At 38.6% G+C, this 17,872-nt stretch overlaps 1 protein-coding gene across 1 annotated transcript in view; it reads right to left on the reverse strand.

The window, feature by feature from the left end:
• UBN2 (ubinuclein 2) overlaps positions 1–17,872 on the reverse strand; it is a 55,576-nt gene that overhangs the window by 25,009 nt on the left and 12,695 nt on the right. Inside the window, exons 4-7 of the mRNA XM_035335377.1 lie at positions 6,545–6,682; positions 5,379–5,491; positions 3,829–4,327; positions 397–467 (exon numbers count right to left, since the gene is read on the reverse strand). Of these exons, the coding sequence (XP_035191268.1) occupies positions 397–467; positions 3,829–4,327; positions 5,379–5,491; positions 6,545–6,682 (821 nt within the window). The remainder of the gene's footprint in view (positions 1–396; positions 468–3,828; positions 4,328–5,378; positions 5,492–6,544; positions 6,683–17,872) is intronic.

Below are 17,872 nucleotides of genomic sequence, written 5' to 3' on the forward strand. Positions count from 1 at the left end.
TTAATATTATTAAGAGCATAGAACCTTCTATATTAAACGTTTAGTTGAAGGATTACAGAGTAAGAATAGTCACCGTTTTTCTTCATGAAAGCTGAAGATGTTTTGATTTATGAAGATGTGGGACAGGAAAAAAAATGGCAATTTTGTTGAATTTTACACATGAAGTCAAGGACATAGGGCACTACAAAACACTTTACAGTGGATAAAGACAGACAGATAGTCATGACAGGAGTTATATTCATATATAAATCTCTTTAGCTAGTAACTAGCTTAGACTGATCTACCTTCATTGACTTTTAATGGCTTTGTTGGAACAACCTCATTAATACTTCCTCTTCTGTACTTTTCCTTTCACCCCATTTCCAAAAAGGGAAGGTTGTACAGATAAGCACTTACTCCAGCAGAATATTATTCATGTCTTGCGTGAAAAACTTCTTCCTGCCTTCTTCATCAAACATCTTGGCAGCCTGAAAATACAGCAATAAAGAACATTCAAAAGTTCATAGAGCTCATTTTATCCCCAAAACATTTGTATCTTTTCTTTTACAGCTATATAATTTTCTTATTTTTTCTTCTTAAATTTGGAAAAATCCTTACTACACTCAGCTATTTAGAAAAGAGATGAGAATTACTATTATATTCAAATAAAAACTCCTTGCTCTAGTGCAAGCAATCATTCTCTTTAGAATCTGCCTGGATCACTGATGTTAACATACTAATATTTTCAATAACCATGAAGGGGAAAAAAAACAGAAGACCTATTCTATTAGCTTAGAGCCAGCAACATTGTTATCACTGATGACTTTAAAAGGAGGAGCATTGCTTGATGCTCTTGCCTGTATGACTCAGACACTTTCCTACTCTCTTCCTTTGTTTGTCTGTTACGTGCCTTGCCCAGTTAGAGCTTTCCAGCCTTCTTAGATCCATCTCAACCCTGCAATTTCTACACAACTCCCTTGCATCATCCCTCTATTCTGGTGCTGTCCAGCATACTCTCTATCTTTAGACTAGGAATGAAAACTGGTAAATCTCTATCCCACTAACTCTTTTGTATTCCTCTCTGGTCTTCTCCTGATTCATAAGATAGAAAAAAAAGGCAAGATTACTCCTACACATACTTCCTCTATTCGAGGTTTTTCCTGGTCTCTCAGGAATGCCCATGCAGAATCACTATCTTTGCACCTATCACTTAGATTTTCCACAAACCTTGACAGCTCATGTGAAAAAGCCAAATCAATTCCCTGTACTGTTCAACAATTCAACAAAAATCAGTAAAGTCTCCTCTCCAGTGTCACTTCACTCTGCAAAATTATAAAAGAACACTGAGAAGCTTGTTGTCTTAAGATATTCTGGCACTGGGATGAGAGCATGAGTATTTGAAGGGCTGGAAAAGGATATGCATGCAAAAAATGTATGCAAGTGTGGTATCATCACATACTGACTAATACACATTAGAGGCAGTAACATGCTCTGTGGCTGAATATTCAAATTAAAAAGGCTCTTTAATCTGGTCTTTAAAAATTTTTAGTTATCAACTTGTGACAACATAGCTAAACACTACAAACTCAAGCATTAACTTGACCACATTCCTTTATTACTATTAAATACTTACTGTTCTTACTCTCTGTAAATGACCCATGTATGTTTGAAATTAAGGTATTTTCTAGGAATGTAAACTCTATACTGCATAGGGAAACAGGGGTCTGTTACTCCATCAGAAACTGTAAGGTAACCCATCATCTTGAATGCTTTACCATTTCAGTCATGAACATATACCAGAGTTATTTTAGTTCCTGTAAGGACTGCACTCCACTCACTACTTTCTACTGTACAGTCAGTTGCTGAGGGGATGGTACTATCTGTTTTAAGATTACTGAAGCATTTGCTCTGCTAAAAAGAATAAGAAAGGTTACAGATGTTTACAAGTGATAAAGATACCAAAAAGACAAGTATTAAATGCAGTATCTTTAAGGATACTTAAAACAAGGATTATTACCTTATGGTTTATATAAAGTGGAAAGAAAGATGCTTTGACATTTCAGTCCCAGGGAGATCTTAAAGCTAATTTCATCATTATTCTATTATACTTAATGGTGTTGCTGGTCTTTGAAGAGAAACAACACCAGCAGACTCAAGAAACACATTGCTATCAGTGTTGTTTTTTTGTTCCACAGACAAATTATCTTGACAGCTACCATGACAATAGAAAGTAGCCAATCCATTACTTCTCTGCTTGTGTGCAATGTTGTCTTGTGTGCAATGTTGTCTGTAATTCAGAATTGCACACTGAGGGAACCAGAAGACATTAATCTACAAGAGGAGGTCAGGAAGTGTTCATTATATACAGCCAGTGGCTATTTTTTTTTTTTTTAAAATCTTATCTAGATATCTAACAACTTCATTCATGGAACATAGGCTTTTGGCTACAGATTCTTAACTTTCTTCGCATTAAAGAGCACTAAAGGTATGAGCCTGGTAAGTGTCTGGAAAAAACTGTACAAGAACCATTTTTCTTTTCTCTCCTTTCTAAAAAGATTTTCTCCCTCACTGATAATGTCTGTTGATGGCAATTTGTAGAAGGTAAGGAAGTTGCAACCCTTAAGTCATTACAGTCTAGTTCTTCCCCAAGTCTACGTGTAGACTTGCTCTGCTCACCAAGGGCCAAACTTTCAGAAAACATGCTCAAAAATAGACAACTGTAGAGTTAGGTTTTCCAAGAGCCACTGAATTAAAGCTTTTTTTTTTTCTTTTTTTTTTTTCCAACAACGTGGATTTTTAAATTTATTTTAAAAGCAGTGAAGCAGCATGAATTTTGGGAAGGCCACAAACACTTCCTTATTCTTGGTCTAATCCAGTTCTACTGCTGTTTTGCTAGAAACTTATTGCTCATTCACAGCAAAGAATCTGAAAATTCAAAGGTAGACAAAATCATCTTATTTCAGAGAATACTAATCCTTGTCTGTATTTAGACAAGTACATTTTAAAACATCTAAGAACATCATAAAACGTTCACATACAGCTAAGATAAGCATTATGGTTATCATTAAGTGGTAGCAAAGCAAGCTCTGCTACTGTTTAACTATTTTAATGGAAAAAAGTTCAACGACTACTTCAAAACTTATTCTGAGTAAGGAAAAGCTGCACTTTATTCTGAGTAAGGAAAAGCTTAATAGATAGAATCTGAACAATTGAACAACAAATTCATTCTCAACTTAAGATAACATCCACAACTGAAACAAGGAGCATGTAATACCTTAACAGCTCTGACCCCTTTCAATAAACTGTAGGAATGTTTATAAGCTGGGAATTTAATACTTTTTATTAATATTTGAGAAGTTTGGGCTCCATTCCAACCTTCCAAAAGAAAATACTATTTTTCTCCTTTTAAACTGTCAAGTTAACATCATTTTGTGTTACAAAGGCAGATTTCCAGACTGACATTAGATCACAAGCTGCAATAGTATTTTGGGTTTCTTCCTCAAAACTACGTGAGGGAGCACAGATTCATTTTACCAACTAATAATTCAAGTTAAAATAACACTGATATTCCTGTTCTGGAAAAAACATCACAAGTTCTTGTACATGCAAGAATTAGTAGAAAACCTTGTCTCCTCTGAAATAAACACTGCTTCAACAATTGACCTGCATCATCTGTGCCCATTTTCAGGAGTATAAATACAACCATTAAGATGGACATAAGATCAATTCTACATTTTTTTTTTAAGCATTTCAACCAGCAATTCAAGGGTGATAACTCAGACTCTAATTATTCTTCCTCATTATCTCAGATCCTTGAATGCATTCCCTCATCACTGAGTTCATACTTACTGTTCGAAGGTCTCCAATGCGCTTTTCAAGTAGCATAGGCAGACCTTCTGGGAGGGCAGGCACCTGCTTGGGTGTCATGACCTGAGAGGTGTAGGTTGCCTGAGTGACATTTCCATTTTCTCCTGACAGCTCAGATACTGGGCTGCCATCAGAAGTGCCATCAAGCAACTTGTCAAAGTCAATGTCTCCCAACATCTCCAGGGCACTTTCAGCTTCTTGCAGGAGCTCACGTTCATTTGTACTACCAAAAATGGAGAGGACAGGATCATTGATCCTAAGATTCAAGTCAGAGATATCATTTCCTGCACTGAGAGAGGAAGAAGGAATTTTACTAGGGGTAGAGGTTGCAATAGTCACTGGAGGTTTTGGACTAGATTCCTTCTTCCTCATGGCTTCCTTCTCCTTTTGAAATTTACGGATCATGGCAGCCAGAGAGAGTGAGTCTTTATAAAATTTCTTTTTCTTCTTTTCAGACTTGTGTGAATTTAAGGCCATTACTCTGTAGAGGAAAGAAATCTTTCATTAGAACGCATGTGACTTTGTTAAAGGTGACAAAGGCCTTGAAAAATTTGGGGGTTTAGTGCAATTAAGAGGTTAGCAACAGAAAACAAGTACTTTGTGTTTCCATCTTCAGACTCTTCTACCAATCATCTCAAACCCCTTGCTTGTCATGTGATGTCACATTCAACTTTTTTTTGTGTGTGTGTGCATGCTAAGTTTTGCCTACATTAAGGGAAATCTCATTTCCTCTGGACTTCTATTTAATTGTGGAGAAGTTGTCACAGTTGTTAAACTTACAGGTAGACTGATGCTACTAAAACACTTAAAACTTGCCTCTCTGACTGATGAACAACTGGCAGGTTGCTTTAAGTTTAGACACACTGCATATGTTAAAATAATTCTCTTCTCTGCTAAGAATTTTGACGTGCAGGGTCAACATCTATATGCTACTCAAATTGAGCATCTCTCCCTCCAGTTCATCACCTTAATAAAAAATACTATCAACAGATTTTCGATACCAACTTAAATATTTGTAATAAGACAACTTTCATTCAAGGACAATTTTACAGAAGCCAGTTAAAAACTCATCATCTTAATCCTTCCATGCTAACCTCAGAATACCTTTGTGTGCTTTCCTGTGTTAAGAAACACATAGGATAATCAAGGTATATTTACAGTTTTCCAGAATAAAAACCTAGGGATAGGAAATTAATTGTCGTTAGAAGGGAAAGAATAAAGATGCAATTCTTACTGTCAGAAAACTCTGGGTAGGACAATGATAGATAATGTTATTCATAGACTCAACATTTCCACGTTTTCCATAATTCATCTTTCCCTGTTTAACTACTCATTCAGAATTTTAGTGGAGAAGAATGTTAGTTCATAGGATTTACTTAAGGAAAAAAATATCAAAATCAAGATCTGTTAGCTACTAAATATAGCTTAACATTACAGTATCCTGAACAGCTATGATAATCTTGCTACCGCATGCAATCTCAAAACCAAACTTCGTACACAATTCTAGAGTTTATCTGAAGAAAGGAACCTACCCCAGCTGCTTAGGAACTTTCATTTTCCGAGGCTTCTTCTCCTTTTCCGTCCCTTCATCTTTCCGCTTGCGCTTCTTCATTCCACGATCTTCGCTTTCTTTTAACTTTGCTATCTACAAAACAGATTAAATAGAAGACAATGATTCTTCCATCCTAAAGCACATCTACAGCAAGAAATCTTTCATTTTCCTTACACTTTCCAATTTGGAATCAGGAAAAATATCTCGATGTGTGTAAAGGAAACAGTACAACTGCATTTACAGCAGCAATTGCATTTACTGACAATTCTCCGTCATTAATTTTAAAAAAAGTTACTTAGTTCAGCATTCTCAGTAAGAAAAATACTTAGGCATAGGCAGACTGATACCCAGCCAGCATGAGCAGCAGCCACCTGGGAAAACCAAACTTGCCCTACCTTCTTTTGCTACCAGTTTCATTGAAAAGTACAACATAGTATTGTATGGAATATATTTTTCGCTAATTTACATTAGCAGTCTCCCCTCCAAGCTTCTTGCCCATCCCTAGCTCACTTGCTGAAGCTGGGTGGGAAGGCCGAGTAGGGAAGAACCTTCATGTAGTGCTAGCATTATGCAGCAACAGTCAAAACATTGCTGTGTTATCAACACTGTGTTAGTTACAAATCCAAATCACAACACCATATGGGCTCCTATGAAAAAAGTTAGGTGCACAGAATAGTAAGCTGTTTGTGAAAGACAGTACACACACTTTTAACACATCTACTCTTATGTTCTGAATTTATTTTAACAGGTATTTTGCTTTAAGTGTTATGCTGAATATTAGGAATTATTTCAAATCCTTTTTTTCTGCAGAATTACAAAAGCAGTTAGAGAATTTGTTTTCACCATATGTAATGAAATTCTTATAAAATTCAGGAATCATCTGTCACTTATTTAAGATGGATAGACACAACTTGCATGCCTGCCTCAATGAGTAATTAGTCTTTAGTCTTCAACGACTAAACAACCTGTGGATGTCAGGAATTATTTCTCAAGTGTTTATACAACAGCCACAAAACAGAGATTGTCATAAAACAATATCATTCTGCTTTCAGTCTCTTCATTTGAGGCATCCTAAGCATATCAAATCTTCCTGAGCATCCACTAAGTTTTAAGTGTTGTATAAAAAGCATAATTAAAATCACTCACTTTAGGTGGCCTGTGTTTCTTATCTTCTGCAAAGTCTTCATCCTCTGAGTCAGATGCCTGGCGGAACTGCAGTGTACCAGTGTTGATATAAAACCCTCCGTATTTGGTTGTCAGGGATGCAGGAACCAATTCATCATACTAGACAGGAAAAAAGAAAATGAGTTTATCATCACCTCTTAATAAAATGAACATGCAGTTCACTCACCAGTTCCTATACATGAAAAATTATACAGAAGTGTATTGAAAAACTTATTGGCTAGGGCATAAAACTAATATCATAGAATCACTTTTGTACTTCCAAAATAATGTCCTTTTCTTGGAAGTAAAGGTTTCAGCATTAAGAAAAACTGCTTTCTGAACGAAGTGAGGATGGGCACAGAGGCTTCTTATTCCAAGGAAAACGTCTTTCAACATTTTTTTCCAAAATTCTTTCTGACAGCACGTTACATTGTAGTGGAAGTTAAACCGCATGATACCTCAGCTATATGAACAATGATATACCACCTGCCTACAAGCAATTTCACTGTTTAGGAGTTGTTTTTGTCCTGACGCTAGGCAGGTACATTGCTAATTAGTTTTGACTACTACAGCCTTACAGGCATACCAGTGACATCATTGGTCTAATACAAATTCTGTAAAAATACTGCCTCTATTGATTTTAAATGGTAGTTTCATAACTTGTATTGAATGTCCTTCAATTTTATCAGAGAATGTATAGTTCAAACTAATAATACCTTCTGTTACTCATACACTTATCTCACAGCCCTTTACATTATCTGCAAATGATAGTTTTGAATTTATTTCCAGAGCTTATTTCTCACATTTTCAAAAAATGTCAATCTGAACAATCACCATTTTGCAGTGGAAGAAGCCTAACCTATATCAAAATTTTATGAAATTTAATGTTATATCCAGGAAATAAGACTGACACAGTAGAGATGCTTAAAACAAGCATTAAAAAGTTCTCAGATGATGTGCTTTGTTGTTTTTTTTTTCATTTGAGAGCCACAGTAAAGCTCATCCTTTTCCTGATTTTTATTAATATGAAAACTCTGCAGTGCACTTGACACACAGACTGTTCCAACACACTTAACATTTCTTACCAACTCTAACCACAGTGCCTGCTCGAAAACCTGTTTCTCGTACAAAGTTGTGTACTTTTATTTTGTCAGGGATAGCACTTTTAACATGACAAGCATAGCCACAGTATCTGCCAGTTTCTTTCCAATTTTGTATGTTGAATGTGACATCCCCTCTTCTATAAATACTACAATGTCAGGACTTGCTTTGTTGAAAGTCAAATGCATTTTCATTCTGTTTAGACAGTTAAAGCCACAAGAGGTTTCAACCTCTTCTAAGCACTACTTTGTATAGTACTTAACTTATATGAAGGAATTTCCAAGTTATGATTACAAAGCTGTATCAAAAGTATTGAAGTCAAAGACATAGGAAAAGTAGTTAATAATAAGTAAAGTGCAAGACAGGATTAATTCTATTTCTCAACTGGCAGCATCTTCAGATTATGACGTTTTCCCCCAGGTGTTATACAAAAAATCTGTCATTCTCTATGAAATATATTGTTAACAGCAAAGCTTTGAAAAACCTGAAAAAAATGAATAGATCCATTCTAGTTTTATGCATAAGTATCAAAAAAGCATGCATAAGTATCAAAAAAGCAAGCCACAATGGTGTTTGCAAGCAAACTATAGGAAGGTTGCCTTGACAATGTCATTATCACCACATTGAAGGTCAAAGTTGCCTTGAACTACTCCAAATTCTAACTACTGGACTTGGTATTCAAATACTGAAAATGGTAAAATGATGAGCTTAATAAACAACAAATAAAATTCTGGAAGCTATGGTCTGTCACGAAGGATAAAAAGAGAATGCCTGAGACAAAGCTGCCAGCAAAGATAGAGAGGAAGCATTTTCAGGACCTACAAAGAGTTATAAAATACCGAAAAGATACAATAACAATGCAATGACCAAATCAATTTCTGTCCTTCTGAAAGAAAGGGTAAGAGCATGACACACCTTAGATGTATGCACTCATCTAAGAGGCAGAGAAAAAGGCCTATGCTGAATTACAGCTGCAAGCAATAAACGTTTGGTAGCAAGGCCAAATGATTAAGAATTAAGTAGGATACTTGAGGAGGAGACAATGTGTTTGCTATTTTGAAGCTTGAACCAGTAGGCCTTCCACTGCATGTCTGTTAAGACACAATACCTGCCAGAATTCAACAGGTTGAAAAGATTAGTAGGGCAAGTACACACAGTTTTAACTAAAGACCTGAGATCACTTACAGGAAGGGAACACACACAGTGTGAGGCACAATCAGCTACCAGGTTAGTTCATTTCCCCTGCACACCATGACAGTATACTGAAGATAACTAGCAGAGATACACTTTAGGAACTAAAAAGCCTGGGCTACCAAAAGCAGTAAGAAAGAAAAAAGTTATCCAGAAGAGGAAAACAGTTAAACACTAAAACAGTTAAACAAGTAAGCTGGGTAGAACAGCCTCAACCAGAGACATACGTGAATTTGATCTGAATAAGTGATTAGAAATTTCAATGAGTCATTGCCTTTATCTTCTTGGAATGGAAGACTTAAAATGCAGTAGAAGAAGACAAAAAAAAGAGAAAAGAAAAGCAATGACAATCTATGAAATACCCTGCGATCACATGAAAAACTAGTACAAAAAAGCAGGAGAGTATTAATTGGATAATCTGAAAGCAAAGTGGTTTAGTTATGGACTTGCCATTCACCTAAGAGACCAGGAGAATCATGCAAAGTAGAAGGTGCAAAGTAAACTGAAGAGTGGTTAAGAACTTCAGAGAAATCTGATGTTTTTCCACAGGCTCTCAGAACCAGCTTCATTAAGTACAAGGAGATGAAAAGGAAAGAAAATAACTGATTATCCACAGTACTTAACAGAGCGGGCACTTCCCTTCTGAGCTGACAGGGCACAAACTGAGTTGGTGAGGTTGGGGCCGTATGGGATCAAACCAGAAGAATACACTAGTTGCCAAGTTTGGAGGAGAAAGCGCACAGAAAGCTGGGACCATTATTGTAAGAAGTAAAGAACAAGTGCAGGGAAACACAGTAAAGACTTGGCTGCAGAGCATTAAAGGAAGCCCTGGAGAACATAAAAGTAAGGATTAAAGACAGTCTACAAGTGAGAAAGCCATGAATCGCTGCAGATCATTAGTATGATCAACATGCTATGTGGCACGGATTCATAGGAACAAGTCAACTGCAAAGACAGAATTCATTTAATATACAGATGAACAAACTTCCATAACAGCCAGCATCAAACAAGGTCAGCAAGACGTGGAAGCGCAACTTACCAATTGAGGTTTCAACAGCTTCTGCGCAGGACTATGAATTTAATCTGACTTTCAAAGACCTTTTTGACATTCAGTTCTCCTTAACCCTTGACAGCATTTACTTTTTTCTATCAAATTTTGAGTTTTCCTCAACCTACTGAGCAAGGTATAACTCACAACTTTACATTTAATTTTCTTTCCAACCTACCTACCTACAAGGTGGTCCTACAGGCAACAATGTGCCTTGTGTCTTGCCAACATAACCCACTTCCTATTGCCCTAATTGCCCAACAGAAAATTTGAATACAATTATATAAGATATGGGCAACAGCTAGATTAAACTTCATTTTGAAGTTTCTTCAGGATTTTCAATTAAACAGCATACAACTTCCGCAACTTCAGAATCTTCTGATGAAATCATTTCAAGACTTTTGCTTTCAATTAGCTTTTTCTGTGCATGAAATCAGAGGATGCTCTTCTCTGATCCTATTATTTAAGGAAAATGGTTTAACCCCTTTCCAGTGGTCTAATCTTTCTTATATATTTTAAGAGAACTGCATCCAGGTCCGGGGCCCCTAGCACAAGACAGATGTAGATCTGTTAGAATGGGTCCAGAGAAGGGTGACAAAGTTGATCAAAAGGCTTAAGCACTTCTCCTATAAAGAAAGGCTGAGAGAGCCGTGCTCAGCCTAAACATAAGGCTCTGCAGTAACTTTATTGCAGCTTTTCAATACTTAAAGGGAGCTTATTAAAAAAAGATGGAGAAGAATTTTTTGCTTAGTCGGATAGCAACAGGACAAGGGGGAATGGTTTTAACCAAAAGAGGGGAGATTTAGAGTAGAGGTTTGGAGGAAATCCTTTACTCAGAGGGTGGTGAGGCACTGGAACAGGTTGCCCAGAAAAGCTGTGGATGCCCCATCCCTGGAGGTGTTCAAGGCCAGGCTGGATGAGGCCTTGACCAACCTGATCTAGTGGGTGGCATCCCTGCCCGTGGCAGGGGGGTTGGAAGTAGATGATATTTAAAGTCCCTTCCAACCTGAGCCATTCTGTGATTCGTATGACTCTACAATACGTTTTCAGACAAAAAACAGAACTATCTTCTACAAAAACAACATAAAAGAATACCTAACAATCTTGAACAAGGTTAAGGGTGAACAATCCATTGCTTTTCTAATCCAATATGACATCAAAAACAAGCAGGAAGAACTTTCTAATGCTGAAGGGTGCTCCTCCACAATGCACAGTCAAGAGGTTTTTTGTTTGTTTAAAATCCTGGGACAAAGGACAGCTGGCAAAGCACAACAGAGTAAGGCATAACAGACTATTAAATAAATACTAACACATGGCTCAGGATAGTCTAGTCTACAATAGTCTCCTAGAATACCCTTAGCTGTTAGCAGTAGTTAGTATATTGTAATCTGTCAGCCTACCTTGAGTCAAGTATCAATGTGTTATACATTGCTCTATTTTGTGCTTCCCCCAACCACCTTTGATATTCTACCACCAAGTACCAGAGTCAGGCTAATAGCCTAATTGACCTTCAGTACCCAAGAAGAAATTCTTGTTGCCTTGAAAATGTTTCAGCCTAAGTTATAAACTGCACGGCCACTCATGTGACTACCTTTATCTCTTCAACTCGATTCCTTCTGAGATTGAGCTCTGACACACGCTGCATATTTAGCTGTAATAAAAACACTCAACTGTACTTTCAGTGTAATGTTTAACCCCTCCAGCTTTCATGTTTCAGAATTGCTAGAACACTATTGAAAAGTTATGCTTTCCTTTCCCATTCATTTACCATGAATGTGACTTGCCACTTCCAACACTTCAGACAAGTGCTCTTATCAAAGATCTATGATTTTGGCAAGTTAAAAACTGCTTTATTATATTACAGTAATAGCCATGCCTGTATATTTTTTCCCAAAACACTCAACTTCCTTGTGCTGCTTAATAATGAAGATGAGTTGATCCTTGACCAGTATCTACTCCTCCAGGAGCTCCAATTACTATGAAAAGAAACTTTGTGCTTTTCAAAAAAAATTCAAATTTGGCAAAAAAAAAAAAGGCAAAAAAAAGTGCTGTACCTATTAGCAATATTATTTCTTATTTCTTACTCCAAAAGTCTTGACATTACCAATTTAAACAATACTACAAATGGCAGATTTATGTCTGTTTTTTTTCAAGTACCTAAGCAGATGCTGAGCTTTGTTTCTGAATTGTCCCCGAGTTCTTGAAGTACATGCAACAGTCCTAAGGTATCTGGTTGAAACACAGGCCAGAACATTGGATTAAAAAAAAATATTTATTCCTTTCTAAAAATGAATATGAGATTTTGTACTGGGCTTATGTGACAAGGTTGATAGCAGGGTGGCTGCAGAGATGGCCTCTGCAAGAGGCCCCATGTCACATAAGAGCCAGTGCCAGTGGCTCCAAAAGGGACCTGCCATTGGCCAAACCTGAGCCAATGAGCAACACACGTTGGGCCCCTGTGAGAGCATATTGAAAAGAAGGTAAAGAAAAAAAAATGCTGCTGAGAAGCAGTTGGAGAAAGGAGAGAAAATGTAGAGAGAAGCAGCCCTGCAGCCCCCAGGGTCAGTGCAGCAGGAGGTGCTCCAGGCAGGCAGCAGCAGTTCCCCTGCGGGCTGTGGAGAGGCCCCTGGTGGAGCAGGCTGTCCCCCTGCAGCCCATGGGTCCCACATGGAGCAGATCTCCACGCTGCAGCCCGTGGAGGAGCCCCCGCTGGAGCAGGTGAATGTGGCCTGGAGGAGGCTGCGGCCCATGGAGAGCCCCCGCAGAAGCAGGCCCCGGGCCGGAGCTGCAGCCCGTGGAGAGGAGCCCACGCAGGAGCAGGGGGTCTGGGGGGAGCTGCCGCCCGTGGGGGACCTATGATAGGTCCAATGGTACAGACCTATATTGGAGCAGCCTGTGGAAAACCCAAGTAGGATCAGTTTGGGAAGGACTGCATCCTGTGGGAGGGACCTCATGCTAGAGAGCAAAGAAAGTGACCATGAAGGAGAAGAAACAAAGTGTTACGGACAGGCTGTGATTTCCATTCCCCTCTGCCACTTGGGGTAGTGCAGTGGCAGTGTAAGGAGGCAGAAGGTAGATGGAAGGGAAGCGGTTTTAGTTTGCTTTTAGTTCTCACTACTCTAGGCCGCTATTAATTGGCAATAAATTAATCCTCCCCAAGTCAAGTCTGTGTTGCTTGTGGCAGCAACTGGTGAGCAATCTCCCTGTCCTTATCAAAAGGCACAAGTTGATTTTTTTGTTTTTTCTTCCTGTTCTGCTGAGAAGATGGTGTGAGAGCAGCTGTGTGATGCTTGGCTCCCTCACCGTGTTAAACCACAACAGTATATAGTTGTATACAGTATACAGTTCTGCATTAAACAAAGCAGTATCTGCTTTGTTTGGTACTCACTTTACACCCTTATTTATCTTGTGATTAATAAGGGAGGAAGAGTACAAAGTAAAGAAAATCTCCTAATCGAAGTTTACCCCTGTATTCATTAGAATGCATATGACATGTCAGCTGCCATCTACCTTGAAGACACGCGGGAAGCATGCAAGATATCTTTTATTAAAGGTGACACTGTGCACTGCTCCCCAGCCACTGGGCAAAGTGACAGTGAACAAGGAAGACAGGACAGTAATAACAAATCCATAGCCAAGGAAACAGCTAATAAGTGCATCTCTTAAAAAACACAACAGAACTTTAATGCACCCTCATATATTTAGTGAAGATGAGGCCTACAAAAGCAGCTTTTACCATGTGAAAAATACAGCAAAGTTACATTTATCTCTCAATCCAACATGGAAGATGTTTAATGATAAAACTTATGTAGCATTTCTCCTGTATAAGCCTCTATAGCATTAGCACATCAATAGTTTGGGTCATTTTGTTTAAGAATCAGTATTTTTGCTGGAGTAAAATGTTTTCCATAGCTAGGTATAAAAAGGCTTCTTTAAGTAGGAAGGATGGGAGAGCAACATCAAGTGGGCCTAGAACATCATCTGCTCCATGACTCCTCCCCTCCCCTCCAAAAAAAAAGAGGTAACAATGACAACCACCACAATGAGCTCTGCCATTCCCCCAGTAGATACCATTCTCACGGGGAAAGAGCATCTCAGCTAATCGAGATTCTCGAGTAAGATGCTGTTATTGACAATCAGGTTGAAGTTTTAGATCACAACATCAAAACTCTTGAGAGGATGCTGTGGTGGGAGAGAAGAGGATATTAAATCTATCACATCTTTAATAAGCATAGAGATTAAAAGATGAAGCAAATCAAATTTATCCTGCAAACAGAGGAAACTGTATACCATGATACAGAATTTTTGCAAAGACTAAGCCCTTAAATTGCAGCAAGTCTTCCAGGGAAACTAAATAGATAACAGCTACTTTACCAGTGTGTTCAGAATCACTACAAATCAACATAAGCCTCAAAAGGCTGTCCTTTAAGGAGGGTCTGAGCTCTTGAGGCAAGATGTAGCTAAACAAAAATGAGCTCTTCCAAATTTGAAGTACCTGTTTTGGAAAAACTTCCCTTGAATGAGAAAACACTAGCAGATTAGTTTCCTCTGCCTTGGGTGTCCAAAGTACTGAACTGCATGCTACAGAGTCAACACCTCCACTGCTCTTGGCATTTGTGTTTTCCTGTCAGTATGGCTGCTTCAAGACAACTTATGCTGCTTACAGATTTTTAGGTGGAATGTTCTCCCTCTGTGCTCATCTACCCAACAATAGGGAAGGTGCTAGGTGGTCTTTGCTTTGGATGTGCAGGTGTTCTTAACTACAGGTAAGAGGTATCAGCATACTTGTTAACTAAACACCATGTATTACTTCAGATGCCTGTTCTACATGACATCAGAAAATTCAGAGAGCATCTCCTGGAACCTCTATCAATAAAAAGCTTACATAGTCAGGAAGGCATGCAGCCGATCAAACATTCAGAGCTCATCAAGAAAGCAAGCAGCCCAGCCAAACCAGGTGCACAGGCAAGTGTATGCATATGTGTCCATGCAAGAATAGAGGGGAAGCAGAAACCTACAGAACACCATTCTGCAATGAATGCTGTTCTGGGCAATTTTCAGTATAGCAAAACCCATTTTCAACACTGAAGCAGCGGAAACACTGAAGAGGGACAGCTTTCTTTGCAGTTTATAAATACTGTTACTACTGCAGAAGTCAACTGTTAAGCAAAGATTAGGACTTACCATCAGACTAGCTGCTATAGAACAGCTAGAAGCAACTGCAAGATTGTCTTAATGTAAATTTTATCCAGAATGATGAGTACAGTACTGACTTAATACAGTCAAAATGCTCAACCCTAAAATATCTACTGAAGCACAGATTTCCCACTTGTCTGCAACTGCATTCAGAGGGGAAAAGCCACTTCTAAACAGGCTTTAAAAGCTAACAAAATTATCCATCGAGGATGGCAAGGTTTAAAAGCAGCATGTATACTAGATTCATGCAAAGCAAATAGCAACCTGTAACTATGCACTTAATTCCCATAAGAGGAGACAAGTTTGAAGAATAAGTGATGCAAGAATCATCTGTGTCACTTAGGGTAATATGTGCCCAGGTACTTTCCCTCCAATGTTCTCCTTTGTCTGGCTTCATGTTTCAGTCCACTGAATTGCTCTTCAAGAGCCCTTACCTCCCTGTGTTCAGCAGCCACAAAGACTTTGATGGTCTTAATGACGCCATACTGCTGAAGTCTTAAATATGCAGTAGACAAGTACTGATTCTTTCCAGAGTAAACAGTGAAAGCAAATCTGTAAGAGCAGTAAGAATCTCATGCAGTCTTTTTCACAGAAGGTGGGGCACTGGCAACCTAGTCACAGGCCCATCCTACTCTATAAGGACAAGTGCCAGTGTGCTTTAAGGACACTGACCAGAAAAATCCCTTCAGAAGCCCTCTATTATCAGAGCTTTCCAAGAACCTTCCTCCAGAAATACATACCCTGTAGCTGCCTGTACTCCAGCCATATTAAAGTCCATTACCTGAGAATCATGTCATTATAAGATTCCCTACACTTGATTCTGGTCTCTCCCCCTCAAAAATACAGGGAAGAATGATTGCATTCTTGGATCCTTGGAGAAACCAAATACAGTTACATACACCATTTATTACATGCATCTATGTTACATGTACAAAATTGCTTAATTGCAAATGGATCCAAAAGGAAGCAGAATTCATGACATCACTTAGAGTGCCTGCTAAAAACAGGTCTAGTTTTACTGTTTTCATTTCTTCAACAGCATTTTATAGCATTACTTCAACAGTTGGTTTTAGAAAGAAGCTCTCTCTAATAGTACAGAGTAAATCTGTTCCAGTCCCAAAGACTTCAGACTTTCTTCCACACCTGTGACAAGAAAAAGGACTACAACTCTAAGGAAGCTTTCAATTATTTTTTCCTAGGATACAGAGGGAGACAATAGGACTCCAGTCCTGGAGCACTTCAATAGGTCCTCATATGCATTCTCAAGCGTTTGTGTCCTGGACATTAGAGGGTTTTGTATGTTTAGGAAAGCATGTCTTCCAAAAGGAAATAAATCTAGGCTGGGCCTGGCTCTGCATTTCTCAGGGTAAACAGTGATTTAATAGCCGGACACACAGAAGATGATCAAAACAGACATGTAAGCTTTCCTTCTGGACATTTCCCATTTGCATCTGACAGATAGAATGAGAGGTTTTGTTGAACTTAACTCCTACATTACAGAGCCCTTAAGCTCTGCAACAGCAACTTAAGACTGCAGCTGGTATATGGCATATTTTTTTCTTCTGTGGACAGAGATGGGAATGAAAGACAGAAAACAGAGATGGCCTCTCACTAGTCTGAATTTATAATGCAGACACTAGGCATAATGATTTGTTTAGGAGAGCAAGCTTTAGAGAATACACCATTCTCCCCAGTAGCTTCCACAGCTACCACATGACACAACCATCTGGTCCTCTGACAACTGCCTTTTGTATGTTCTTGCAGGAGTCTCATGAGAGATATCAGAAATAAATGCTCCTGCAAATCTAATGGATCTGCTGCTGGTAATAAGAACAGCATCAGAAGGCGGCACAGAATGAGAAAACTAAGTGGTCAAACCTGATAGACTCACATACAGCTCTGACAGAGACCCGTACACATACTGAATGTTAATCCAAACCACATTATCAGATCTGTGCTAGGTCACAATAATTTTAGGAAAAAATTGAGGTACAACTTAGGTCCTGTATCATAAGACATCAGAAGTGATGATGGTTGTCTTCAGCAAGAGCAGGAACCCAGGTAAACCTATAGGCTCAACCGGTTTCTCAGACAGAGTAAAACATCTGTTTTTATTGATCTGAATATCAGAATCTGACCACTGGAAAGCAAACCGTCTTAGGCCTCCAAGTCGTCCCAGTAGCACAACCAAAAGCTGAGGGATATGATAAGAGTTTAAAATTTTAAGTTTAAAATTTTAGTTGACATTGCCAATATCAATCTAGACTAGGAAAACAGACAACAAATACATACAAACTATGATAAGCATCTACAGTAAACTCACTTTTCACACAACTTGCTCATTTGCCTTCAGACTGACTTTACCAAAACAATATGGAAAGATGAGCTCAGCCTACTACCCACTGTGGTAAATCTCTGAACTTCTCTTGCTCAAGAAGGTACCAGTTCTGCAGCATGCCTTCTGTGTAGCCCATATTGTTCTCAGCAGTATTCAGTGCAACAGCTACATGCTAGAAGCCTCACAGCTCAGCGTTCATAGGATTTCTTCAAAGTTTTATAACCTTCCCAGATCTAATACCCCATTTAAACTGAGGCTCATAATATATGTTAACCAATGCACTTCATTTCTATGCTTCTCTTACTCTTTTCTCAGGATTCCTTTTCATCATCATCTCTCCCACTCAAACTTCTAGCACTCTCCTTTTCAGAGCAGCAATCACAGCTGCTTTCTCCGGTGTCACTCAGCTGAGGAAACCAAAGGCTGGCTAATATGT

Source organism: Oxyura jamaicensis, chromosome 1 (assembly GCF_011077185.1).
Source record: "Oxyura jamaicensis isolate SHBP4307 breed ruddy duck chromosome 1, BPBGC_Ojam_1.0, whole genome shotgun sequence".
Lineage (NCBI taxonomy): Eukaryota > Metazoa > Chordata > Aves > Anseriformes > Anatidae > Oxyura > Oxyura jamaicensis.